Genomic DNA, 27,367 nt, shown 5'->3' on the forward strand with positions numbered 1-27,367 from the left:
TTGTACCGGATCAATTAGCGCATTACGCTTCGATTAGTAAATAGTGCGATTAGAGGAAGGGTGATGAAGAAGCTCTTAGGTAAGGTTATGCAGACGGAGGAGAACGACAATGCCATCTCATCCACATACGCAACACATATCACAACGGACAATACGTTCATGTTTTTCAATTCTTAACCTTAATCTTCTTCTACTATTACTACTACTACTACTACTACCACTACTACCACTACTACTCGAAAGTATTCTACCGAATCTCTTCGGTCAATTATTAACCATAGCAAGATAGCTGAAGCATCGAATTCTTCCTGCTCAAATCTCAATTATCTAGCCCCATTCTATTAGTACTCTACGATTCGTCAATACACACGGCTTACCTGCTGACTAGCAGAGGTGTAGGAGTAGACATAAATCTTTCACGCAGCAAAAACAAACGAAATAAGTTAAATTTTAAAACAACGAAATGAAGAAAATTATACAACGCTAACCCAGATACCCAGAACGCTGTTGCAAGAGTAGAATGATATCCTTCGGAGAGTTGATGCATACAAGAATAGAAGCAAGTGCAAGTGGACCTGGTACGGTTGGTACGCGCGACTTTCACACACCACGCTCGAACGATAGTGTGCGGCAAGCAGATTGTTGGCACCGTTAAGCCGTGCAGCAAAGTTTACCCAAAACAGCCAAGCGAAGCAAAAGATTTTCTTTCCTTCGTTCCTGCTTTCTCTTTTGAATAGATAAGAACCAGTGAGTTTGGAGAGATTTTTATCTTTGTGTTAGTTTTATTTTAGCTAAAAAAAACTGGTTCTGCTGCATGAACCTTTGTATGTGTAAGCTAAATAAGTACTACTTTTTATTCCTCTGTTTAAATTTACGTTTTACGTAGAGTTTACATTTATCTAGGATAGCGTACGAGATGCGCAAACGGTGATGTAGCACAACTTGTGGACCATCTTTGATTTTGCTTCGCTGACGAAGCACTTCACACCGGCTGCACTGAGTGCATGACTGTTGCAATTGCTGATTTTGCCACCCGCAGCAAACTTCCAACGAATACGTTTTTTGCCACTGCACCCGATCTCACATTTGATGAAGTGCCCGAACAGCTTGTCATGTCGAAACGGAATATCAACAGTACAGATTCACACCACGGAAAGAGAGATAGAGGGAAGAAACAATCACACCAAGTACTATCTAGTAAAGAGGCTCTCCTTTAAAAAAAACAACAACAACCACCCCTCCCAACACCGAACCGACAAGAAACATGCAAAGTTAAAGTACCAAGTCAAACAATAACAGCAGCACCACTGGGGCACTTGCTTCCTATGGTACAACTTTTCGACAGCAGTTTGAAGTTTTGGAGTGCAAATTAGAATTTTCCCATTCCAAGCGTGGCCTCGGTGCATCACGCTCCACGCAGCCGGATGATGCATGAACGGGTAGTGCCGAAAATCTGGCAACTTGCACCCAATCACCACCCGTCCTTCTCATTAATTGCAAATGCCTTCTCCTCTCTGCGCTCCGCTCTCCTGCCGTTGGTTCGCGCGTTCTACTTAGCGAACTTTTTCGGCCAATCCCGTTTCAAGGATCTTCAAAAGCGAGGGTGATTCATTATGTAACGAGAAATTACATGCAGTCCATCAGTTTAGGCATCGGAGCCCAACTATTGCTACCTACCGTACCATCCGCCACCATCGGTTCACGATCTCTTGCATTGCATACATGCAGGCGCTTGCGGAAAAGATAAATACATCATTACAAACTTCCTTCACGTGCGGCGCCGCAGCCAGCTCAGATTCGTCAATCATGATAACGGTTTGCAAACTTTAAACATGACACGCTTCCTCTTTAAGATATTATGAGAAAAGTTTGATTAAGCAACGATGAGCAGACATTGAGAGCGAATATACTGTGCTATTTTTAAGCACTTGGGCAATTTTCCGAAGTACTGTTTTTTCTCCAGAAATTTATTCAATTTATTTCTATTTCCCATAAGTAGAGAATTATATAAAAAGCTATGAAATAATGTTCATAATATACAGTTATATCAATCTAACATACTACATTATTTGAGTAGAACATTCACACACACAAGCAATTACGGAAGGGCTAGCAGACAAACCAACTCAAATTAAACAAAAATTAGGCCTCTAAGGCTCATATTATCTGAGGCGCAGCTATAAGCGAACATTAGTTTTTCATACTCTCTTGCTATCCCATTTAAATCTCAAACTATTGTCATGAGCACTGACACTTTCGTGCCAGTTCGATATTGTTCCCAACACAGGATTTAGATTTAGTCGGTAGATGGTAGTACCTCAATAAAACAACCAGCTCTAAGAACACAGCAAATACATTCTTTACCCACAATGAGAATTATTTAATCGCTATTCTTGCTACACTAATACACTAAAACCGTACTGATACAGCAGCTAGAAACTGATAAACTAATGGTTACAATATGCGACATTTCTTCCAAACCACTAGCAAAGTATGACTTCTCCAATATCAGCACTGTAACTGCAATCAGCTAGCGTGTAGACTGATACTAACCGCTTGTAGTGTTTTGTTCCATCGTTTACGTTTAATTTCTAGTCAGTTTTTTCTCACTAGCCCTCCTAGGCAGATACGTAAGCACTTTATAAACTCTTAACTTAAGCAAATACTCTAACAACGCTTTGTTAGAAGTGTGACGAAAAAAAAACCTGCAAACAATGAGCAATACACATTGAACAAAAAAGCAATACTGAACGATGTGAATGTTGAGGAATTAGGGAGTGAATTAAATGCAAATAGTAGCAGCAGCAGCAGCGTAAATACTTCAGCATGTATGCAAACGTTTGTCCTTAGCTTTAGAGTTTACTAACTAATAGTGCATGCAGTGTAGTGCGTTTCTGCGTAATGGGATAGGGTGTTTAAGAAAGTTGAGAAGTGTGACAGACAGCGATGAAAAATACTCAAATACACACACACTCACACCTACCAGCACAATGATCGAATGGGTAAATCGTCCATGCTAGCAGTACCATGCGAGCAACACAATTTATATCTCTTATTAAGCTATACCCAGTTCAGATGGTTAGAGGTCCTGTAGGGCGAAGGAACAAAACCAAACACTCGTTACAAGCAGAAACACATCTACTTCCAAAACCGGATTTGTAAACGGTGGTATACAAGAACACACTCATACAACACAGAAGAAGCAATACAATGAGCGCATGAAAAAGGGAAAGCTTTGAAAATCGAGAGGAACTGTAAAGCGCAATTATCAAATTATTAAAATTTGAAACAAAAGGTCAGCATAGTGGGTAGTGCGTAGTCCTGATGGGAGGGATTCAATTTTAGATGAACCTGCAAAAAATCAAACAATATTACAAAACAAAGACCAATTTGATATAACCAATAAGGGCATAACGGCTAAGCAAACAAAACTGGTAGAGTAACATTTTCGTAAACGCAAAGGTAGAATACACGCGTTTAACCCAATATGAAAGCAAGCCAATACTTTAGTAGCCATGCGTTTAGTAGCCAATACAGCAATAAATTCCAACAATTTAATCTAACATTAGCCTCCTTCCTTCTTCATACTTGGCCACAGCTTGAGGCCGTTTGTGCATGGCGTAGCGTACAGCAGTACTCGTAAGATCTTTAAAAGATCTTTCCTTGCCCATCTCTTCTACTAGTCAAGTTTTTAGTGCGTCTTACCGCTTTTACTTCTCCTCTTCTCGTCCGGCTGCTGCAAACGAAACGATTTGGGGAGGGAAATGTCACACTGCACTGATTTATATATTTACACAAAAAGACAGCCGACCGCAGAGCATAGCTACAACTATTGGTCATTAGAACAAAAAAAGAAGAAATGCACTACTACCGATTGAAAGTAAAATAACGCTTACGGTAGCTATGAGTTGGTGAAGCAAATTTGTGAAGCAACAAGACAGAATAAGAAAAAAAACAACAAAACAATGTAAAAACCCGCAGACACACACACACACATGGACAAACGAACATAGAAGAGGTAAAAAGGCAAGCAAAAACGCGATAGGAAGTAGATAAGTAGACAAGGTAGGCCTTGTTTAAGCCGTACAGCAGCCGTACGGTGCAGAACAAATTTCAAAGTATTAAAAGTGAAAACATAGAAAGTTTTTTGATAATTTTTCATAATATTTACATTTATACCGAGCGAAAAAAAAAACAATGAGGATTGCGAGTGGTTTTATTGAAATTTTAGCAAAAATGCAAAACTATAGAAAAAAAAGCAATAACAAAACAGAAAAAAGTATATATGCAAATAAACACACACAAAAAAACAAGTAGTAGCATTAAGAAGTCGTAGCGCAGAAAGAAACCAGAGAAAGCAATCGATGAAGCAGCAAAGCCTATGTTGTGTGTAAAAGTAAATGAAAGACAAAAGTAGCTTATCAGGGCGGCTACAATTAGCGTTTATTCTGCAGCAATTATATATAAAAAATAGCAAACACACAGACAAAAACACACAAACACACATATAAAATAACAACACGCCGCCGTAGTAGAATTGCTTTTATTAAAAGCTTCTAAATAGTAAGAAACACATGAAAAGAAACAAAGTCAGCCTAGTTATTGTAGAAAAACAACAAAAGGAAAGGAACATAATAAGGCAACAGGTAACACCTAACCTTACGAGTGAACAATTAAATCATTTCGAGCAAAAAAAAACGATAAAGGTATAAAATGGGGAAACGAAAGACGAAAACTCAACATCCATCATACCAACGCTGAACCAAGCTTATGCGCAATAAAAGCTAAACGACACGAAAATACCAAACACACAACGCAAATGAACGAGAAAGAGAATGCTACAATGTCTCGCAAACACGGTATAGCTTTATTGTCCCATTTTCTTATAGGAAGTAGTAGGCAGATAAACGTAGGCGTTGACATTTTCCACACGAATGGAAGCGAATTCAAGACGAGAAACGACGCCACTATATTGAGTGCATGAGTTCGGAGGAAACTCCAATCGGAAGAATGATTGGAAAATTTTGTCTTCTTTTATTAGACTTGCGTAGTGTTTGTGTTCTTGTGTTGTTTTTTCTACCCCTAGATGGAGGTGAAAAGTCACTTGAGCCGTAATTTATTCGCTTTCAATAATTAGTAGATTCTGGTGCAACCGATCGAAGGCTGATCGTTAAGGATGCACTTTCCTTCATTGTGTGGTAGGCGTTGGAAAACAAGACTAGAACAAATCTGATAGCATAGTTTCATTTTTTATCCGTTACGTGTTTTGTGTTTTAAGCATTCCAAGCCGATTCCGTAGTGGTTCAATTGATTATACACCGACATACCGGCAGCATCCACAAACACACAAACACACACACACACATGTAGAACGCGCCATTTAACGATATTAAATTATACATATATATTTACTCTTATATACTCATTAGTTAATATTATACATGCATATATATATGAATATATATACATATGTAGGGCAAGGAAGGAAGGACCGGAAGTCTAGTGATTAATAGCCTCATGAAGCAATAAAAACATATTTTTAAAATTCAAAACACTGAAATTGTTGTTTGTGTTCATTCCTTTTCTTTTCGCCGAAACTGTCCGAAACTCGTACCACCGTGAGGTAAGTGGAAGCATTTTAAAGCCTTATCCTGTCTTCGTGATTAAACCCCCCCCCCCCTTCTCAAGTCGCTTCGATTTTTAATGAAATCACTCATCTTAAATTAACACTCGCTTGCCACAAAACGCTTCAATTTTGCACTATGCAACCAGAAAAAAAAAACAAAAACATACACACCCTCCACAGTGACAAGTACAACGGAGGGAAATAAAGACATGGCAGAGAGCAGTAAAAAAAAAACACGAGCCTGACTTTTCACAATACCTTTTTAAGCCCGGCGGTAATCGCACATGTCAGGAATAATTAATCCCCCCCATCCCACCATGCTGTTGGCAACACCTCTCCTGACGCCGGGACGTCACAACAAAACAGGGGACGGAAAAAAAAGGACAAAGGACACCGTGGCCTTTCCCATGTTACCCGGTTTCTATCCACCCAGCACTTTATACAGCATAAAAAAACAGCTTGTAGAAATATTGCCAAAAATATTGACCTCCGTGTTACGCCACCGTGTGTGGTGGCCGCGCCCAACCCAGAAGCAGCTGGTAAACATTTTTCCAGGATAATATTTTCAAGCGTCCATTGATCGCTGCCAGCGGCAAACGGTATAAAAATAATCAAGCAAAACTGCCTGAACCTGAGTGTGTGCCAACAAAAAAAGGCGAGAAAATTAAAACCGAAATATTAACAACGGCATCCTTACTGCACACACGGCGGGTTTTGTTTTTGCTTGTTTGGGTCGTACAAGTTTGCATACGTCAGCGCGTTACAGGGTGAACAGCAATGCATCCGAATGGCCGGGGAATAAATAGAACACTGTCAACCCCCTCGATTTCGAGCGGTGCAAAACAAAAAGAAAACAACGAAATATAAATAGGAAACAACCCCAAAATAAAGAAGCATCCGGAAGTGCGCGGGTGCATTTTGCTGCACACTGCACGCGAATGCACCCGTCGGCAGCAGCGAACCGTACTTCGGCAGTCGGGCAGCGCAGGAAGGGTGCAACAATAAATTAATAAACATAATGGTTGTCAAATTCATCAACATAAATTTAATAATTTCAATAAATTACGCAAACACACACACACACATACCCGGGTAGTGTAATGGGTTAAAACAGAAAGTGAATGCGTATTTGTGGTTTTAACAAAGGCTCACAAATGCACCCTCCGGTCAGTCGCGCAGTTTTTGGATGCTTTTACCAGCTAACCATAAATACAATTCTCGATAAAAAACCTCCGCGCACCGAATTTTCCACCGCGTAATGCTGGCACGTAGTATCGGGCATCGTGAGGGTACTGTTTGTCCACCAATGGTTTTTCCACCACCACCACCACCACCCCGTTGTGAACCATTTTGCCATCTTTATCACGTCCGTTCGATTTTATTTTGGGGCCGACCGTTCGTCACCCATCACGGTCGACCGGAAATGGTAGAGTTCGGACGGTTATTTTTTGGCTTATTTTTCCTTTAAACCCATACTACGTGTGTAATGTGTGTCAGTTGGTGGTGGGACCGAGTAAACACAGTACGATGGAGTCTGTAAAGGTAGTGTGAAGGTTGGATGCGAAATCGAATCACTTGTTTTTTTTGTTGTCCCATCGGTGGAATGTGGTATTGATGATGGACATAGCATGAGCATTGTTATTTGCTTGATTGTTTACAACCGTTCGTTCACTTTCTTTTTTTTTTAATATTAGCATAACACAACTTGTTAATAGTCAAAAAATAGTATATTCCTTACATCTTTTAAACAAAACTATAAAACTGTACACAGTATAACATAAGTACTCGAACGCATTGCATACATTTAGGCGCCATGATCCATAGAACAAACTGTAAATGATATAACACTATCCTTTTTTATTTTTCTTTTATCTTAATTGCATCACCGTCAATCAATTTTTACGACATTTAAATCATGTATATCATACAGTAAAATTAGATTTTCCCTTTAATTCATACCTTTGATTAAATGACATAGGACATACCTCAATGAAAGTATAACTTTAGGCGCACTATTTTAATTATTTTTAGTAGTGATTATCACAGAACAGCGATGCAATCTATTCTGACATCATTATGTACCTACTTTTATTACACTTGCTTTGACTAATCTTTCCACCCTGAAGCATGCCAGCGTGACCGATCATGTCTTCGACTCCGTCTCAAGTACCTGATATCGACACGAGAAGAAACCCCCATTCCTTGTTGTGGTTGTTGAGAAGGGGATTTTTCTTACAACTACTTTGCCACAGTGGCACACTTCAAGCACAGCTTGGCGATGTCGATTGGCGAACAGCTCGAGCACTTTGAGCGATACTTCACTCTTCACACTGCGCCAACTCTGGGAAGTCGCAATAGTTAACGACCGGATTCCAGTGCAACCCGGAAGGGCACGTCTGCTCCAGCTCAACACCGTACGGATCGCAGATGTAATACTTCCCACAGTCAGTTTCGTGCGGAATGTACACCATATGGTCGGGATCGTATTCGGGTGGACAGTTGGGTGACGGTTTGGGAGCGGGTTCAGTGTTGGGCGTCACACCCGGTGCGCACTGTGCCTGCGCGGGGTAGTCGCACTGCTTCTGGGAGTCATTCCACAGCAACCCAGGTGGACACTTGCTGACGACGGTCGTTCCATGGTTGCAGATCAGGAACTTGTCACAATCGGTGGGATGCGCTAGCAGGACGGGCGGTTGCTCCGGATCGTCCTGCGGTGGGCAGCGATCGTCGGCAAGCACGGCAGCTGCCAACAGTAGTACCAAACTGGCAGAAACTAGATGGTTGGGATAGCACAAGAAAGGACGTTTCGTTACAGCTCGGCCGTATTTCAACTGTTTTGTTTTACCCTCTATTACCTTTCATTTTATTTCGGTTAGATTGTACTGGCAAAGGCGTTTCACTCCGTACTGCACTCACTGGCCAGTGCAGCCTGTCCTTTTTATTGCGATGCTTCGGTGCGATGATAACAATGGATAATCTGAAGTGGATGAGTGGTGCTGGACACATTTCAATCGAATGACGAGCCTCTCAGAACTGTGTACTTTAGCAATCCGACGTTCATTCATGCTTGTGGATAAGCAAAGCCTTGTTGACACTTGAAGTCTACTAAGTTGCACGCCCTGACCGCTCGTGAGAAAGTGTGACGTTCTCACAAAGCTCTGGATTAATGCAATTAAATATTACATTAAAAATAAAAAAATCAAATGTTCCCGCGTCCTCACTAATGAATACCACAGTGCAGAATATCACACAAACCCCAACGCACGTGACGCATTCTCGGTCCAACGATCACAACCGACAACCGGGCGGTTCGATTTTATATCACCGCCGACTCCATCCACCGCTGTGACGGGATTTTATGGTCACATTACCCGGGTCCGGGTGGCCATCGATGGTGGGATAAATGTGACGACACAAAAAAAAACACTCCCGCATCGAACGAAGAACCGCGAAGGGTGCAATAATCATGAACTGTAACTGACAGTATGCAAAACGTGGTGCAAATGCACCGACAGCTTCTTCGCTTCGGGTCAGGGCTTTTCTCGGAGGAAGGGGTGGAGTGGGAGGAGTCGTCTCCTTTGCACGTTCGATTTGGTGATTCGTTAATTCCGGTCATGTTTGGACGTCATGCGGTTTTGGTGATAATAAAATCGACCAAAAAAAACGACCGACGCCATTCGACCATCATCGACGCTGTGTTGGTGGCAACCGGGATGAATTCTTCCACCACAATGAAAAAGATTTATTTTTTTAGTTCTGTCCACCCATCTTAGTCTCTTTTTCTCTCTGTTTGATGCGCTTTAAATGGCGCCAAAAACTATTCATCCATCTTGCCGGTAAGCGTCAGCATGGTGATTTGTTCTGTTTTATTTTCCTCCCCTATCAGGCGATTGATACGCGCTTGAGATGAGAAACGATCCCAAGTAGCCGCTGATGGTTTAGTTGGGAAGTGTTTTATGATCCACAGCCATCTACGATCACACCAATTCAGCAGAACGTTGTATTTATAGACGACTTAAATCTATCTAAAATCGTGCGATAATAAGCGATACGACACGTGACACTATCCTAATGTTTGCATAGATTTTCTCATCCAAAAACCAGCCCCGTAACTAACATGAAACACGATACACATTTTAGAGCCTCTGTGTTAAGAGATATTGAAAACAAAATATCGCCAACATGCCGCGGAGTGTGTTGAAGAGCTCTTGAATACGAAGAATTGAACACCACGAGCCTTTTAAGCGTGCCCCACTTGCACTTTAAATCACTTCGTACGAATGTCAATGATTAGTATAAACGATGACTCAAGGTTTTAGATACTTGAAATCATATTAAGCGCCATTAGGATTAACTCCACCGTAAATAAACAAACTCAGGACAAGCCTGAATGGTGCAATAGATTATGAATTCTCTCACAAATTGAATTATTCTACATCCACAGGCTTACAACTTCAGCTTTTATGCATTTTTAACTGTCGTCCTCGAAACAGGAATTCCCGCCCATTAAGTCCAATGTCCAAATGAACACCGTAAAAGGGCACTTCCGGATTACATTCTCCGTCACTGTAAGGAATGTGCTTAAAATTTACCTCCATTTCCCAATTTTTCAAACTTGGGATGGTTAAGGGTTCGCCAGAAGCAGAAACGATGCTACTCTCGCTTAAACCAAATCGAGTAAATAAACTCAAACATACAGAGCTCAGTAGTTGTCACCCGAGTGCCGAGTGACAACGGCAAACAAGCTTCCCACACACAGCACCACGAACGAGTCCAATTTTAACAACATTTTTATGCATTCCCAACCTGTACACACAAACACCGCATGTGTCATGGAGCGACACACAGCACACTAGACCAAAAATGAAAAGTTTGAACTCCGATCCGCTGTGGAAGCGTGGTCCTTGTCGACCACGTGCTCTTGATGGCAGTTGACAAACTGTTTCTCCACATATCCCCGGCGTACCGATCCGGGGGTGCACCAGTTGGACGGAGGATAAAATTTATGTAGCTTTGCTCCGTGCAGCGGTGTGGGGCGATGCCGGGAAACGATCATAGCTTTATGATGGCCGGGCTGGTTGGATGGGTTGTGCTGACAAACATCACCAGCCCTTTGGAACGACGACGACGACGACGACGGGCGGGAACGGAGGATGTGTGTTGGTTCCGTTTACGAGCCCCAGTTGTAAGCTTGCATGCTGCATTAGTGGATTAGTGGAAGGCTAACTGAGGCGCTCTTTTATTTGCACCGAGATGTAAATGGCATATAAAGCTGCAGCTGTGCAAAAAGTGCAGGAAACAAATCACAATTCAGAAGGAAGGTTCGCTTCCCTCAGCTTCACGCCGCTACACGGCGCCGTCTCGGATCGGCACACCGTCGTCTTGTTATCAGTGTCTGTAGTGGTTGAAGTGTTTCATAGAAGAGGGGTTAGTGAATTAAAACTTGCCAAGCACTGTTTAGATGGTTAAATGGGGTGGTTTTCAGCTGGATTATTGGATTCCAATAACTGCATTGGATGAACCATGCTGCTTATCCTCACTAAGTGTAAAAGCCACCGACGTCGTAACACGGGCCCCATATCTATCCAGATTTATTCCAGAGTGTTCCTTCCAGCGTACCTCAGTGTAGCAATATAGCAACACTGCTCTTTCTTTGTAAAAATATACTCCAAAGACTTGTTTGAATTTCGATCATTTTGCCCAGAATAGGACAGACAAAGTATGACAATAACCCTTTTAAAAGGCGTTTGAATTGATGCTCATACAGATCACCTTATCAAATGACATCAAACAGTTAAATTTACCATGAGAACTGACCATGATATCTCCAAAAAATACTGTGTATAGTTTACGGACGGAACGTCTAATGAGCGTACTGTGCCGAGGATCTAAGCGTCTTTCTAGGAGCTATACTCTCATTGGAGGAACAGCTGGAACATGGACTGATGATCAACATGACACGCAAGCTTCGGGTTCCTATTTGTATCAAGACGATGTACTGCGCACTTACCAGCTCTTTGCTGGAGTACGTTATCACTGTGTGATGATCCGCATCTACTCTGGGCTACTAGACTCTATCCAAAGAACGGCAACACGCTTGACTGAGTGACTGGAATCAGCGTCTCGATTATGGGACTTAGTGTTTGCTGGTTGACGGTGAGTCCTGGTGCTCTTATGACTCCCGCAATACCCCTGCGCTGTATGTGCTGCCTATTAAATGCTTTTGACGACCTAAAACAAACCCGGAATGACGGTAGCACAATTGACTGCACACGTATATATGTTCGGAATGCGTCCAATCTTAGCCATTTACAAAGGATTTGGTTTGTTTTACAATAATTTTACTAATTAACACTAAGCATTAAAAAGACGGTACACATTGTGCCTCGTATGGATAGTCACACAGCTTCCGGGAGTCATTCCAATGCAACCCGGGCGGACACTTGCTAACAACGGCGACGCCATGGCTGCAGATCAAGAACTTATCACAATCGGTGGGATGTGGCATTAGCACGGGTGGAAGCTCCGGATCGTCGTGCGGTGGGCAGCGATCGTCAGCTAGCACTGAACCCACCATAAGCAACACTGCGCATAGCACTACTATTATTTGAAAAGACAGAAAGGAAACAACAAGAATAAAGTACGATCTTTAGACACACTGGAAACCCGTTTGATTTAATTCTCGTTTGTACCTTTCATGCTGATAGTGTTTAACTGTCTCGAATTGGCTCCTGCTAAGACGTACCGTTCCGTACTGCACCTGTCCAATGTTCCGGTGATTCCCTTTTATGAGGGCGCTTCAACCACTGATAAAGCGACTAATCTGAAGTGGCCACACTACGAAACCTGGTAACGATACTCCGACGTAACTGTGTACTTTAACAATCAGCCGGGCAGTATATTTACTGAAGGCTATTATTAGTAGCTTGGTGTAGTTATTTCTTTCTCCAAGCATGTTTTGGGGAACAAACTTTCCTTAAAAATTGCAACTCAATCAACACTTACACCGGGTACTCGTCAGTACTTCCTTCCAGTATTCTGCTATTCGTTCTGTTCAGCAATTTCGATTGTTTATCCGTCACGCACTCTCCCGGCACTAATCCTGCGATTCATTCGATTTTACGAACTGCAAATTTGGCCATTTATTTAAAGTGTCTTCATCAGCAGGATGCGCCCCAGAATGTGTCACCATCGACCGTTGTGTGAAACGGTGCATAATCCTCCTTCAGTTCGATTCATATTCATATTAGTGTAATCATAATCATCAGACACCGTTTTTTCCTCCCCTTTCCTCCCCCATCCACCGCATTTAACTCCATGAATGAAAAAAGCAGACGTTTTCCGATAGGCCCCCACGCGGGCGGCACACACACAAGCCATTTATCGTTACGATTATGGTTATGGGCGTTTATAAAGTCTCACATGGACAGATCCTGTGTTCCGCCCCTTCACACCCCGGGGACCGGGGATGAGGAGACCACTCCAAAAATTCAGACCAAGCCGTCGGACATGATACCACTTCATTGATCGGGGCCGACAGCCGCCGCCTATCGGGGACGGTCGAGAGGAGATTGGCATCGATGCAGCCCCGGGCATAGTGATGACATCATGGCTGTGGAGTGATTATTTTAGCCATAACAAATTGACGTCATATGCAAAGGGTAGCATAAGTGAAATGGAAATAGAGGAAAGGAACTGGTGAAGTGTAAAGCTTGTGGGGCCATTTTCTATCGGCGTGGTAATGGGATGTATAATCATTACTTATTTTAAAGAATTTAATTGAATGGTGTACAAGGTGTAAATTATTTGTTTCGGCTTTGTTGCAGCTTATGACCTATCAAAGAGTAATACAGTTCACTCAGAAATTAGGTTAATTTGACCAGGTTACAGGACAGTGCAACGTTGTTCTCAGGTGCTCTTTCAATCCACGTCAAAACTGCTTCTGGCTCTCTAATGGCCGTACAACTGATACTGAGCTCATACAGATTTTGGAACTGATCACGAAACCTTATCAAATCTTCTGGAGCATATCCTGAACGAGTATTAAAACTGACCTTGAACCCATACCGGACCAAAACTGACCCTCAACCCATCCTAGATCTTATAGGAAATAATATAATTCCTTGAACTGGACATAACGCTCTATCAATCCAGGAACTGATAGACAAACCGGCACCGGTAATTGATGCTGAACTCATATAAGACCTGAAACTTATTTTGACCTTATACTGATACTGGAACTAAGCCTAAGCCCATATTGCTTCTGGAACTGATTATTAATAACGAGCACAGCAATCTTAGAAATTGAAGAATTCGTGAACGTATCCCGGTATTGGAATTGCCCCTGAACCCATACAGGCCATAGAACTGTTCCTAACCATATGCCGATCCTGGAACTAATACCAAGCCCATTCAGAGCCTGGAATTGATCGTAAATCTGTATAGGTTCTGTAACTGATTTTGATCTTACACCTATTCTGGAACTGATCCACAACCGATACCGGTCCTAGAAACCATTTCCTGTTGCTGAACCTATCCCGCTCTTTGAAATGATCCTGAACCCATATGGAACTGATTCTGATCCTTTACCTATTCTATAAACTGATTCACAACCTATGTTGGTCCTGAAAACGTTTATGAACTCATTTTGTTCTAAGGATTGCTCCTGAATCTATAATGATCCTTGAACTGGTCCTGATATTATACTGATCCTGAAAATCATCCTCAACCCCTACTAGCCTCGGGATTATTTCTGACAAACATCTCCTGGAATATATCCTGACACCAGGCTGACCCTTGAACTGATCTCGATCCCATAACGGACTTGAGAATGGTCCTGAACCCATTGCGGTACTCAAGCTTATCCTACCTCTTTTATTCCAGTCCGAGTACCAGTCGCAGTGAAAGAACGAATCGCGAACCTGTCTCGATCGATTTTTAATTCACCATAAAGGAGAACCGTAAAGGTAAAGGTAAGGTATACGATAGCAATATAGGAAAAGAATTTTAAATTATTATCTGAAACGCAGTAATTCGGATGGGAGAAGTCGTTCCTGTGCTGTGGATTCAAAATGAACATATTTAAAGCGTTAAAGCTTTTCGCTCCTGTAAACTAACAGGATTTATTTTCCTTTTTTCCTGAGAATATTACAATTAAACAAGTAATGTATAGAACTAACCGCTCTCATGATTAAACTTAATGCTTAAAACCAAAAATGTAATTCTACGGAATGAGTAACAAAGCTTACCCCTCTACCAAACGCCGCTGTCATGATGCTTCACTCATCATCCGAATCGAAGTCCATCTGGCGTGCCTTTGTGGCGGCCGGTTTTCTGGACGATGTTCTGGTGGCCACACTGGCAATACTGCCGTTGTTACTCGTCTGCGAGGCAAACAATGAACTAATCGACGTTTGCGACCGAGAACGGCTCGCACCGGCTCCAGTAGTTATAGTTACCGCCGCTACCGTTGCCTTGCTAGCGCCACGTGCACCTCCACGTGAACCTCTTCCACCACGCGCACCACCACCCCGTGCACCACGGGCGGGTTTCGCAGCGGTCGTATCCATCGTACCCTTGCCCGTCGTCCCATCGTTGTTCTCTGCCTCATCGTCCAGATCGCGAAAGCGCCTCAACGGATCGACCGCGTCCTGCGGCTTCGATCGTGTGTCCAGCATGTGGAGCACCTTCTCGTGCATCTCCGGGTCGGACGCCGGAAACCCGGCCAGCGCTTCACAGATACCCTCCTCACTGATATTGTCCTGTGCGCGCAGAAACTCGAGCGCTTTGTTCTCGTAAAACTTGATAATCTTCTCGCACGCCTCATCGTCCTCGTAGTCCACCATCCGGCGGCAGAGTTCCGTCATGCTGCGAGGGTACAGCACCTCCAGTTGGTTCATCACGTCCGCCTCGCGGAAATACCGATCGACGATCTCCTCCGCCCGCTGGGCACGCTGTTCGCGCTGGTTCCGGTACGCTTCCTGCAGCGCAGCCTTGTCCAGCATCTTGCCCAGCTCGTCCTTTACAATCGCTTTGGGCTTCTTCTTAAAAATGACCATGTCCTGCGGGTTTGCTACCCGGCCGTGATAGCGAAACCCGAACCGGATCGCGTTAAACTGTTGCTCCACCTCGGTAAGCACCAGTCGGAGCCGGATGAGCGGAAGCTTCGGTTGTCGGGCGTACCCCGACTGCTGCTGCTTGGCACGCTCTATCATCGCCTCGATACGCTCGGTAGCGAAGGCCTGGACCCGCTGCTGCACGTCCCCCTCGTCCAGCGCTAGCTCCTCCTGCACCGTGGCCAGATCGATCGATTCAAACACGAACGGGCGTACCGATTTCAGCGGTATCGGATCCATCCGGAACAGGCCCTTGTGAATGCTGAGCAATCCGCAGCACTTCGGTATCGCTTCGCCCTCGGACAGTGACGTCGCCACGGTCGAGCCGGGCTGGCTGACGTAGAACTTCTTCGCCGCGTTCTCCTCCGGCTCGATGCGGCAGTCGTGCTCGTGGCCCCAGATGATCAGGTCCAGAAACTGGGGCAGCGAGCTTTCGGGCAGATAATTTTTCGGCCCCCGTTCCGCCCGATTCTGGTGCAGTACCATGATGCTGAAAAAGCCGGGCTCATCCGGCTTCTCTATGAACACTTTCGCATCGTCCAGCAGGCGGCACAGCCGCGCATCGCTCATGTAGCTCAGCCCGTACAGTGCCAGCTTCGTTTCGCCCTTGCGCAGTAGTATCGGGCGAATGTCGATCTTGCTCAGGTCGGTCCATTTGCCAAAGTAGTTCACATACCCGTTGGTGCTGAGCAGATTCATCGAGCTGACGCGCCCGGCACCGCCCGAATCGTCATGGTTGCCGTGGATGGAGAACACCGGTATCGCGATGTTCATGTTCGGATCCTCGTAGTTCACCGTGCGGCTTAGCGATTCCAGAAAGTTGTCGTTCTGATCGCTCAAAAACTCCAACCGAATCGGTTTGTCGCCGAGTGTGTACGTCTTCAGCAGCCGAAAGCAGCGGTCCAGCGTGTTGGTGGACGGGTTTGCCACATGGAACAGATCGCCACCGAGCAGTATCGCGTCCACGTCATTTTCCAGCGCGTGCTGCAGCACTTCCTCAAAGGCGATGAAACTATCATCCCCTGGAAGGAACAATTACGTTACATGGATATTCCTGTAAGCCGCGGAACAGCGTCACCACCGATGCTTACCTCGTATAGGATCTTTCTCATTGTATCCTAAATGTATATCACTCGCCACCAAGATTTTTATTGTGTCGTCCGGATTAATGTCCGTAGATTGTGTGGTGCTTTCGGACATTTTCGAGCGTAAATTTGGCGTGCGTAGTTTTGAAACACCAACTAGCCGGGAAAGTGCGTGTTTTGGTTTTGGTGGCTTTCGTTCCAGCTGTCATCCCATTTCGCGGGTTTATCTTCCTCCTATTCCCAAACAACATTTTTCATCGTCGGCTGCGGTTAATGAAAAACAAGGTTGATATGTTCAAGGTAATTTGAGCTACAATTTGAAAGAAGTTAAATTTAACCGTTGAATGAAATGTTGATAACTGAAAGAAATTATATAAACTGCTCGTCAAAATACTATAAAATAGTTCAACGTGTCTGAGAAGATTTTTCTCCTTTGGCTCTGTTCCATAATTTCCGCAACATACCGCGTATCTTGAATTTCCACGTAGGTCGAATCTCGTGATTTCCAACCAAAATATCACTAACGTTGAAAATACACAAACTGAGATTTTCGTGGTACCGTGAAAATCGCGTATAAATTGTACTGTCAATTTTGTTATAAAAGCTGACAGGCAGGAGATTCCAAAATGATTTTGGATGATGGAAATGGATTTGGAAATGATTTAAATAGTTTATAACATACGATCAAAACGGCATTTATTTGATATTTTACAATTGATGTGTCAAATTAGTACAATTTTGTCCAAAGAATAGTCAAATTTAGAAAAGCACGTATCTTCGAATCCGCATTAATAGGTACTCGTGGATCGCCTGTACATACATTTTCTTGTTGTAAAAGAAGAGCTTAAAATTTCAAAAAGAGAAAAATAATTTAAGTTAAAATTTTATGCCTCTTCCTGATTTGCTCGACAAAAGTTTTTTTTAATTATAGAGGGGTTTGAATTAATTGCTGATGTTTTAAAAAAAACAACGAAAATATTTGAAATCACTTATGAAAAAACTCACAAAATGATTTCATTTTTATTTCTTCAGATCTTCGGGAGACCTGCGTGTAGTTCCCCCTTAACACTGAGCTACTAGGCGATTTTTGAGCAATCGACCAGCTGTCACCGCAGCGACGGTCAGAGTGACCAGAAATACCGATTTATCTGTATTCCTACCGATTTTTTATATGCCTACCGATTCACAGATGACCGCCCGATGACTACCGATTTTCCATTTATCCTACCGAAAATCACAGATTTTTTTCGTAATACTAACCAAAAAGTCATATAACCATTTCCCAAATCACTTAATATATAAAACTCTATATGGAAATCACTAGCAACCAGAACCAGAAGTTCAACAGAGACAACTAAGGCCCGTGTCTGCACCTCATGAAGTCGAACGCGCTGATAAAATTTTATATGCAATTTGACAGATAATGTAACCCGGCGCTCTAGCAGCAATAGAACACGACATCGAACATGAAAAATGTACAGGACTTCACATGTTCGATTTGTGGGTTATCACATCGAACATGTAAAATCCCATATATTTGTCATGTTCGATTGATGCCAGAGCGTCCCAATCATTTGTTGGGTTGTATTCCCTAGTACAATTTTCAGATCGACACTTCAGAAAGGCCTCATGTGACCGCTATGAACCATATCTAAACTATCTCCTTTAAATAAATGAAAGATTATTATTTTCTCGTGCTGCTCTTCATGGGACAGATTAGCTTCCATCTCCGACAACCACCCCCCCCCCCCCCTCCCCGCTCAACACTTCAAAGCCTACCGAAAACTACCGAAAAATCTGAAACTCCTACCGAAAACTACCGATAAAATTTTGATGCGCCTACCGAAAACCGCAAAAATAATCTGGCCACTCTGGCGACGGTTCGTGTAGATAAACCCTACGGTCGTGCCTTGCTGGGATCAAACCAACCGGCATTGCAAAGGCATCGGCAGCAACAACACCGGTTCCGCGTTTATCCGCAAATCGACCGCCAGCCAGACCGGGACAGTTCCTCCCTGTCGATACAGCACCAGTCCGTGCGCCCGTGAGCGATGCCGCTAATCATCCCGAGCGAAGTTTGGCACCCGGGAAGAGAATAGACGCGAAGAGTGTGTGTGCGTGTGTGTTAGTGCGTATGTTGGAAAGTTGTGTGTGCAGATTAGCAATCATCCAAACCCCGCAAAAGCCCCGTCCGCTTGCACGGCCACCGTTGGTGTTCATTTGCTGTGCGCGCTCGTTAGTTTTTAGATGCAGTGAAGTGTTGTTATTTTGGTGAGATATAGTTAGCATTTAAGTCCTGCATACGGTCGCACATCGCTCGTTGCCATTGGGTGTCGTTACGCGGAGAAGTAGCAGAAACAACAGCAGGAGCAGGCAGCATGAGCCACTCGAGAAATTATAACTACTACGAGGTAAGCAAAGCGAACGCAGCCCACCCAGCCAGTCGAAGGTATCTGTGGTGCCCTGTAATTAATACCGTTCCGTCTGTCCGCACTTTGCAGCCCTCGAGGTCCCGCAGCCGGGAACGCAGCTACCGTCGAGAGTATCGCGACGATTCGGAACGCTACAATCCAGGCACATCGGAGTCGGGCCGCACACCGGCCGATTACGGTGGCTCCTCGGCCAGTTACCGCAGAAGCTCGCACCATCGAAGTTCACACTCCACCGCACACTACCACGACCCACCGGCCTCCTCGTCGGCATCCGGCGGGGCGCACGAGTGTTCGTCACACAGCGGCAGCTCGTCCGGCAAGGTCGTGCTGGCCGTGTTCAATCTCAGCGTGTACACCACCGAGGCGGAACTGTACGATACGTTTTCCAAGTTTGGTCCACTGCGAAAGACGACCGTGGTGCTGGATGCAAAGGTTGGTATGGCATGGCCTACTGCTTACGATGCGAATTGCTGCCACCGCATGCAAACCTAGCCGGGAATGTAAAGCCTTGCTCCCGGCCTAAGTAGGCGCGCGGTAGAGAGTCCCATGCTGGAAAGTTTACGGATGAAATGCGTCCAAACAGTAGCATTCTCATTAAAGGCCTTTCCGGACAGCAATGTTTCATCGAACTAGCTAGATCCCCATGGTACGGAGCAGTTGTGTTTAATGTTTAAACTGCCATCTCATTTTCTAGACGGGACGCTCACGCGGATTCGGCTTCGTGTACTTCGAGAGCGCGGAAGACGCCAAGGTGGCCCACGACCAGGCGAACGGCATCGAGATCGGGGACCGGCGGATACGGGTGGACTTTTCCGCCACCAACAAACCGCACGATCCGACCCCGGGCGTCTACTACGGCAAGGTGTCCCATCCCAAGACCGGATACGGCGGCCATTCTTCCCACGGTATGGCCAGCTCGCACGGCTACCACCATTGCAGGGCGTGCGAGGTGGAAGCGCGGGAACGCGAGCGATGGGAACGGGACGCGAGATCAAGGTACGGGACTTCCTTTCCCTTTTTTTTTTTGGTTTTTTAAAGGTTCTCATCCATTCGTGGGAATGCATGCTAAAAGAGAATTTTGCATTAATTTTGCAGGGAGCATTACTACTACTACGACAGCTATTCCGGTCACGACCGCAGTCGCAACCGTTCCATGACGGGCCGGTCTGGCAGGAGCAGCGATTACTATCGCGGCGGAACCAGCATTCGCTGACAGTGGTGGACTTCCTCCAACCATGCACCCATCGCTGCTGGTTGAATTGGTTAAGGAAACGAGAAAACAAAAGAAACGCAGCATAAGGAGACAGGAAAGAGGGAAAGAGAGAGAGAGAGAGAGAGAGAGAGAGAGAGAGAGAGAGAGAGAGAGAGAGAGAGAGAGAGAGAGAGAGAGAGAGAGATCGAATGAGAGCAGTGTGCGGGCAAGTTGTGTCCCTCTGTGTTTGCATATTGTTACGTCGCGGTGCGCACAATAAGGATAAGGAGGATTGTTAAGAGAGTAAAGCCTAGCCAAAAAGGGACAGAACCGGAATGTTGCACCCCGCGTAATGATATTATGGGATGCTGCGTCTGGAGATGCGCATGAAACGGGACGCTAAGAGGGTAGCAAGGGGACGGCGACGCATGCAAAACTAGAATAAGACACGCAGAAGTTCCGGCGAAAAACGCGTCCATAGCGCCCGTACGGTGTATGATTAGCGTCCTCCCTCCCTCCGGCCTGGTTATGCGTACGTGTCCCGTGTTTGTAGAAACAGGTTTGTAGGGGCCGTTGGTCTACCGTGCGCCCCAGAAGAAGAAGAACAGCATATGCTTATATCCTTTTTTGCGAAAACGGTGCGTGCGTGTGCGTGTATGTGTGCGGTGCGATGCGTAGCGTGTTAAGGAAGAGGGTCGGTTTTAACTTTTGTTTTTTCTTTGCGAGTCCAGTTCCACAGTTCAGGCAAAGGATTCTCGATCTCACAGTGACCGGCCGATATAGGAGGAAGAGAGGTCGGGGGCAGAACTGGATTTCTGCCCAACGATCAGATGCGTATGCGCGTTATAATAGGTATTGTTAAATAATGTTCCTTTTTTACCACACTTCCCTGTGTCTGTCTTTATGTTTCCTCCCCAGCGCCTCCCCACACATCCCCCCCATCCCGTTTTATTAATGATTTATACGTACGCGTACACACGCACACGCACACCAAGAGACACACATCAATGCTAGAATCTAATAAGTTATCAGTCCCGCATCGATTCCTTACCCAAACTGCGGTTGTCGTATCCTGCCCGTGTGGGAGGTTGTTTTCCTTTAAAAAAAATAGTCGGTGCATTTTAAATTGTTACTGTTTCGTTATGCTTTGTTTGCGGATGTGCGCCGTGTTACAATTGTGCAGGAAAAAAACGGAGATATATAGTGTAAAGTAACAAGGGGGAAGAGAAAGATGACAAACTAACTCTAATGTCTAGAAAGAATAAATTAATTTCAATAAAAGACTTTAATAAGAAACCAACTGGCGTGCCCGAGGTCTTTGTCTCACGGTAGCGTATGACCTTGGAAGGGAGGGAAGGGGAAAACTTGTCAAACCGCACTTCAGACGGAGAATCTTAGACGTGTTTAGAAACGATCCCCTCTATTTAATTCTAATTCCGACTCTCCCCTGCCGGACAGCAGCATTAGAAGATGTGTCCGGCTGTCCACGGAAATGCAAATTATTCCGTTTTTTGCGGAAATCTAAGCCAGCCCACATCGAGATGGAACCGGATATTCTGGTCATCCTGGTCGGTATTGGTGCGGGCAAGGGAAGAAATGCCAATTTAATAGACAAGGGTGTAACATTTGTTCGTCGCTTCTTTTATTACACGTACAATAAATGTAACTCCTTCCTTTTTTTTTCATTTCTACCACTACAATGCCTGAATGTAACCGCGCATTGCCTTTCAGTAGCGCGGCGGAACAATCGTGCGCTATTAACATTCCCACACTAACGAAAGCGTCCTAATCTTTAACTGCAAACAAAAATATTTATAACCAAACGAAACCCACACTAAAACTAGCGCCCAAAAATGAAAACCCGCCCACAAACGGAAACTAGTGCGGCTTTGGTTTGTGTCCGTCTACGTAAAAGTTTCGTGTCGCTTGCGGAAGCTGCAACCGCATCCCTTCCAGGTCCTTCTGCAGCACTATCTGGCAGCCGAGACGGGAGTTTTCGCGTAGAAACGGTGCCATATCGAGCAGATCGTCCTCCTTCTCCTCCGGCTCGGCCAGACGATCGAGATACTCGTCCTGCACGTACACGTGACAGGTGGTGCAGGCAAGCGAGGCCTCGCAGGCGCCCTCCATCTCGACACCGAACCGATGGGCCAGGTACAGTACGTTATCGCCCACCTTGCCCCGAACCGTCGTCTCCTTGCCATCCTTATCGATGTACGTAATGTTTACACTGAAAAATAAGGATCGAAATTAATTTGACACGGTTGAAAAGATGTAGATGCCGGCACGATTGGCGGCAGTGACATACACTTCATCTTCACTCTTTGGATCCTGCCATTCATATTCGCCGTGAAGCAGCTCTGTAAAGACAAATGAGGACAGTTTAATCTCCTATCAACCAACAGACCTTGCACAATGTTGTGGGGAGCATTGATTTCATAATACTCACGCACGGTGCTGTGTATATTTCGCGGTATAATTAACCTGTAGCACCGATTGTACATGCCACGCGCTAAATGAAGTAAAGAGGTTGTGATGGGCATCGTTGTGTGCTTTGGTGGGAGGGAAAGATGGTCCACTGGTGCAAAATTTACAACAAATTAACTGAAATGGATTTGATACCGGTTTTCTGTGTACGATGGGGGAGCACTGAAATCAAAACAAACCACCCGTCACAACAATGTGGACCAATGACAGCCGACAGTTTCGAAACGCTTGCTGCTGTTTTCGAACTGATACATTCCACAAAAAAGGGCTTTTTGATGAATATCTCTGCAAAAATAATGCCTATTACAATATTAATACTAATAAAATAATTCACTTCATTTTAACGCCCGAGTTGTCATCAAGAGCACTGAAAAGCATTCAATTCAGAATTTCACAACCATCGTTTTGATTTTTGCTTCGTCAAGTTGCAATTCGAAACTGAACGAATGTTTACTTTGCTGCGTTCAGTTTGACAGCGCTTTTCTTCGCACGGCCAACCCCATACTACATCACGCATGCTGTACGTTTTCAACACCGATGACGTCACAGTTGCCGGTTTACTTCAACTAGTGCGAGCAGGACATCAGCATGCCACACACGCTACCCCGCCTGTGGGTTTCTACTGGGAGTTTTTGCTCCCTTTTCTTCCATCATGTTTATTATTTCTCTGGAAATCGTCAAGGCAGGAAGCACGGAGTCTGGCGGAAGCCATTCGTTCGCTCGAAATTTTCACTCGCTTTTCCGACCAAACCAACCCGGAACCCAGTAGCTAGCGTTGAAACAAAACAAAGTGATTGCAGTGCGTGTTGCGTTGTGTGTGTGCATTACGGAAAATTACGCCGGCAAGGTGGAAATAGGAGTTAGAAGCGCCAGTTTCGTGAAAAATTACTACCTCTCTCACACTCACTCTCACACACCTCCGTCAGCATCAAGCGAACAATAATAATCCACTTTGCCCAAAGATCGATTTATGCCCTCCTTCCTCCCCATCGCGCTGCCCAAAATTGTGCCTGCAGCAGGTTCATTGTCGCGTGTTTTCCCACCTCCAAGTGTGTGCATGTGTGCTGCGTAGCCGTGTCTCTGTGTGTGTCTTTCCCTTCCCTCGTCCTGTGTGTAACGATAGTGTCTCGGTGACAATCAATAGCGCCTGCAGCATCCCTAAAGTGCTACAACTCAGCAGCAGCACCCCGAGGGGAAAAGTGAAAGGTGACGAAATTGTGTATTGTGCGTGCGGGGTTTTTCCTACCGAGTGTCGGCGAAAAGGGTGAGATAGTTTTCTCCCCACTGCGCAGTGGCTTTTTCTTTTGTGCACACACGCACACACACACACACACGCGTGGTACCATCTCACACCTCTTCGCTTGCCCGGAGGCGGCAGCTGCTACTGGTGTCATCATCAACACACACACACACACACACCCTCCCGGTTTGGTACGCGCGAGACACAAAGCAACAGCAGCAACAGTAGGCGTTGTGTGTCGCGCGCGTGTGGCACATAGAAAGCAACCCCCTGGAAAAGAGCAAGTGCGAGACGTGTCTCACACGCACACACCCACACACACACGTCGCGGAAGCGCAAGGATTTCCGTAAAGGACGCTTGAATGTTCGACACGATGATGCAGCAAGCCGTATCGATCAAAGCCGAGCCGGACTGGAGTGACCTTTTAGTGGCGGAGCCGGACAATCGCGCGCAATACGCGCTCGAAAATGTGATCCGCCAGCAGCAGCAACAATTGCTGCAGCAGCAACAACAGCAGCAGCAGCAACAGCAGCAGCAGCAGCAACAACAGCAGCACCAACAGCAACAACATCACCAGCAACAACAGCAGCAACAGCAGCAGCAGCAACAGCAGCAGCAGCAATATCACTTGCGCAATGGGGCCGGTGCAAGCCTCACCCCAAATACAAGCAACCCGGTCGCGATCGTAAATGGGGCGGGGGCGGCTGGGTCCAGCGCGAGCCAGCAGTCGGGAGGCGATCCAAGCGAGGACAACGAACCGCTGGACATGATCGAAGCGATCGGCGACTCGGACGACAACGATTTTGCTGAGGCAGAATCGCTCACGCTGCAGCAGTTCAAGGTAAGAGAAACGAAGGGAGCAATGGGGGGAAAGTTTTTCTGTTCCGTGGGATGGCTTTTCTCGGCCCCAGTTCCCGGGGGTGCACGCACTCGTAAAAGATCGTAAATGTTTGATTCGTTTTAGTGTCCGCCAACCCTCCCCGTATATCCTTCCGCATTTTGTTGTGCTTTCAGTGCGCACATATCCGCGTGCGTTGTTTGTTTGGCTGATGCTGTGTAAATAACGTGTGGAACCGAATGGGCGTGTGTGTGTGTGCGGTCAATGGAAACGCTAGCACAACCGCACACAGGATGCGTTGCCTATGCCACGACCCTGCTGCGATCGTCGTTTATTTGTGTAAACAACGGCGTGTTCCACTTTTAAGTCTTCGCGCCCAACCAATGCGAGAGGCATGGCCAAAGAATAACATCAGCGCAAACCGTTAGTAATAGCAAAGATTGCGTTTCTGCACATCCGTCCGAGTACGATCGCGTATTGCACTGCAGCTTTTAATATCCATCTATAAAACATGTTGCCCTTTGCGATATGGTTACGTTACCGATGGTTATTTCCTATTTCGCATGCTCACGCAAAACCAACAACAGCCCACGATGAGGGTGTAGGACTGTGAGAAGATTCGTCTTTGCGTACGATCGCGGTGCTGCTGCGCGCAACGACGTCCGAGCAGAGCGCTGCTATGTTTTGCGCGATGGTCGTGCGTTTGCACGTACGATCAGAATTTGTAAACATAAAATGCGAAATCTCGTTTGATGGGCTTGATGGCTTGTTTCGCTGCAATTACCATCGATCATCTACACAGGCATTGTTTGGGCTTTCCTTATTGCCTTACCGCGTGCATTGTATGCATGTAGCGTACATTTATAGCTTTTTCTGTAAATATACGGGGAAGACAAATAATGGTATACAAAGCAAGCAAGGGCCTCGATGCGTGCAAAATCCCTTTAGAATACAAATCTGTCATAATTCTCAACTTTCGGTATTGCAGAAAAGAAAAGGCTGGTTTCATGGCGCAAAAAGAGTCCGATTACAACCGATCGATTCCCCCCCCACAAACCTGTACCTACTTTAAAAATATCCTTAAAAAGGTGCATCAGAGTGGATTTTTCTTGAAGAGCGCGAAACACAAAAGCTCTGTTGGTTCTCCTCCAGCAACACCGCCTTGTGAGCGCGGGGAGGGAGCGATACCGGTGCACTTGTACGGGAGAAACTGCTTTCGTAAACCCGCGCCGTCGATAAAAGCATTAAAATCCGTACGATTCTGCGTGCCGAAGGATGCACGAAAGGTGTGTAGCCAATTTCCCCCTCCATCTTCCCCTTTTCCATACTCCCGCACTCTCCCGGCTTTATTCCCTGTCACTCTCTCTCTCTTGTTCATCGCCAGCTCTCCCGCTCAATCGACACTTATCGCACGCGGTCGCTTCTGGCTTTTCGTCTTTTTTATGGCCAAAGTGTCCTCATCTTCCGCCACGAGGACACACCGTAGGCCAGCAGCAGCAAGCAGTAGCGGTGGCGGCGCAAGGCACCGGCACTTTATCGCCTCGTACCGGCATAAAAGTTTGTGTGTGAGGGAGAGAGAGAATGGGCAGGGACACGGGAAGGACGAACCAAACGCGCGTGGTGGCGGTGGTGATGCGCGGTGTGCCAGGGATAAAACTCGTAAAACTTTATAACATCCCATGAATTAAACTTTATTTTACGCTGTATTTTTTTATTATTTCACTCTACTGTTCGCTTACGACGTTTTATCGTTTTAGCTGACTTGGCAACCCGAACGGTGCGGTGCGGTGTGTGTGTGTGTTGTGAGGGTGTAGTCACGGTGAAGTTAGTCTCTCTGTGCTGTGTGCGCGCAGGTTTAGCATTGAATGGCAGGAGTGTGTGTGTGTGTGTGTGTGTGTGTGTGGTTGTTGGGGGAAATTTTACTTCGCACACACTCGTGAATAAGGATTTTTCTTATACTCGTCGTTATATTTTTTAATGTCGTCTTGCAGCAGTGCATGATTAAATTTAATCAGTCCTTTCGTTATCTACCCGTGCATTTATGCGGGGAATTTGGTCGTTGTACTAAGACGGTCCTTTCGGACGGTTTTGTGACAGTCGGGACGGTATTTTTTATTATTTTAAGTTTTTATTATTTCTACATACGTATCTTTTTTCTTTGCTTTAAAATATGTAAATTTTACATCTTCTTCGCTCTCTTCCATTCTCTCTCAAGCACTCTGTTTCTTTCGCTTCATTCCAAACAGCTTTGTGTTCAACATGGATATTCCATTTGCTTTGTGTGTTTCTTTCTTTTCTGTTTTTAGGTATCTCTGTTTTCTCAGCTTTTATATTTATTTTATCCCACACTA

At 45.2% G+C, this 27,367-nt stretch overlaps 5 protein-coding genes across 5 annotated transcripts in view; 2 read left to right on the top strand and 3 right to left on the bottom strand.

Moving 5' to 3' along the window:
- Positions 1 to 7,689: 7,689 nt before the first annotated feature.
- LOC1270270 (peritrophin-1) lies at positions 7,690 to 8,640 on the bottom strand. The gene is made up of 2 exons (XM_308952.4): positions 8,482 to 8,640; positions 7,690 to 8,399 (listed from the first exon to the last, which is right to left on the bottom strand). Exons 1-2 carry the CDS (start codon positions 8,630 to 8,632, stop codon positions 7,945 to 7,947), a joined length of 606 nt encoding a protein of 201 aa, XP_308952.4. The 5' UTR covers positions 8,633 to 8,640; the 3' UTR covers positions 7,690 to 7,944.
- A 6,066-nt stretch (positions 8,641 to 14,706) lies between these two features.
- Positions 14,707 to 17,027, bottom strand: LOC1270268 (double-strand break repair protein MRE11). The gene is made up of 2 exons (XM_308950.5): positions 16,833 to 17,027; positions 14,707 to 16,763 (listed from the first exon to the last, which is right to left on the bottom strand). Exons 1-2 carry the CDS (start codon positions 16,939 to 16,941, stop codon positions 14,905 to 14,907), a joined length of 1,968 nt encoding a protein of 655 aa, XP_308950.5. The 5' UTR covers positions 16,942 to 17,027; the 3' UTR covers positions 14,707 to 14,904.
- A 1,673-nt stretch (positions 17,028 to 18,700) lies between these two features.
- LOC1270267 (transformer-2 protein homolog alpha) lies at positions 18,701 to 21,746 on the top strand. The gene is made up of 4 exons (XM_308949.5): positions 18,701 to 19,237; positions 19,328 to 19,690; positions 19,953 to 20,254; positions 20,354 to 21,746. The coding sequence occupies exons 1-4, from the start codon at positions 19,205 to 19,207 to the stop codon at positions 20,469 to 20,471; spliced, it is 816 nt and encodes a 271-aa protein (XP_308949.5). The 5' UTR covers positions 18,701 to 19,204; the 3' UTR covers positions 20,472 to 21,746.
- A 324-nt stretch (positions 21,747 to 22,070) lies between these two features.
- Positions 22,071 to 23,137, bottom strand: LOC1270266 (adrenodoxin-like protein 1, mitochondrial). The gene is made up of 3 exons (XM_308947.2): positions 22,900 to 23,137; positions 22,759 to 22,810; positions 22,071 to 22,680 (listed from the first exon to the last, which is right to left on the bottom strand). The coding sequence occupies exons 1-3, from the start codon at positions 22,991 to 22,993 to the stop codon at positions 22,329 to 22,331; spliced, it is 498 nt and encodes a 165-aa protein (XP_308947.4). The 5' UTR covers positions 22,994 to 23,137; the 3' UTR covers positions 22,071 to 22,328.
- A 451-nt stretch (positions 23,138 to 23,588) lies between these two features.
- The window catches only part of LOC5667367 (putative uncharacterized protein DDB_G0291608), an 81,632-nt gene continuing 77,853 nt past the window's right edge, over positions 23,589 to 27,367 (top strand). Inside the window, exon 1 of the mRNA XM_001688088.2 lies at positions 23,589 to 25,019. Coding sequence (XP_001688140.2) covers positions 24,540 to 25,019 — 480 coding nt within the window. The 5' untranslated portion in view covers positions 23,589 to 24,539. The remainder of the gene's footprint in view (positions 25,020 to 27,367) is intronic.

Source organism: Anopheles gambiae, chromosome 2 (assembly GCF_943734735.2).
Source record: "Anopheles gambiae chromosome 2, idAnoGambNW_F1_1, whole genome shotgun sequence".
Taxonomy (NCBI): Eukaryota; Metazoa; Arthropoda; class Insecta; order Diptera; family Culicidae; genus Anopheles; species Anopheles gambiae.

Bases quoted from the DNA above. Each gene is read 5' to 3' on its own strand.
- LOC1270270 (XM_308952.4), bottom strand. From the start codon at position 8,632: ATGTGTCCAGCACCACTCATCCACTTCAGATTATCCATTGTTATCATC. The intron at 8,400-8,481 runs GTAATAGAGGGT...CCAACCATCTAG, and splicing joins TAACCGAAATAAAATGAAAG to TTTCTGCCAGTTTGGTACTA.
- LOC1270268 (XM_308950.5), bottom strand. From the start codon at position 16,941: ATGTCCGAAAGCACCACACAATCTACGGACATTAATCCGGACGACACA. The intron at 16,764-16,832 runs GTAAGCATCGGT...TGTTCCTTCCAG, and splicing joins TGAGAAAGATCCTATACGAG to GGGATGATAGTTTCATCGCC.
- LOC1270267 (XM_308949.5), top strand. From the start codon at position 19,205: ATGAGCCACTCGAGAAATTATAACTACTACGAG. The intron at 19,238-19,327 runs GTAAGCAAAGCG...CGCACTTTGCAG, and splicing joins GAAATTATAACTACTACGAG to CCCTCGAGGTCCCGCAGCCG. The intron at 20,255-20,353 runs GTACGGGACTTC...TTAATTTTGCAG, and splicing joins GAACGGGACGCGAGATCAAG to GGAGCATTACTACTACTACG.
- LOC1270266 (XM_308947.2), bottom strand. From the start codon at position 22,993: ATGCCCATCACAACCTCTTTACTTCATTTAGCGCGTGGCATGTACAAT. The intron at 22,811-22,899 runs GTGAGTATTATG...TTGTCTTTACAG, and splicing joins AAATATACACAGCACCGTGC to AGCTGCTTCACGGCGAATAT. The intron at 22,681-22,758 runs GTATGTCACTGC...CTTATTTTTCAG, and splicing joins CCAAAGAGTGAAGATGAAGT to TGTAAACATTACGTACATCG.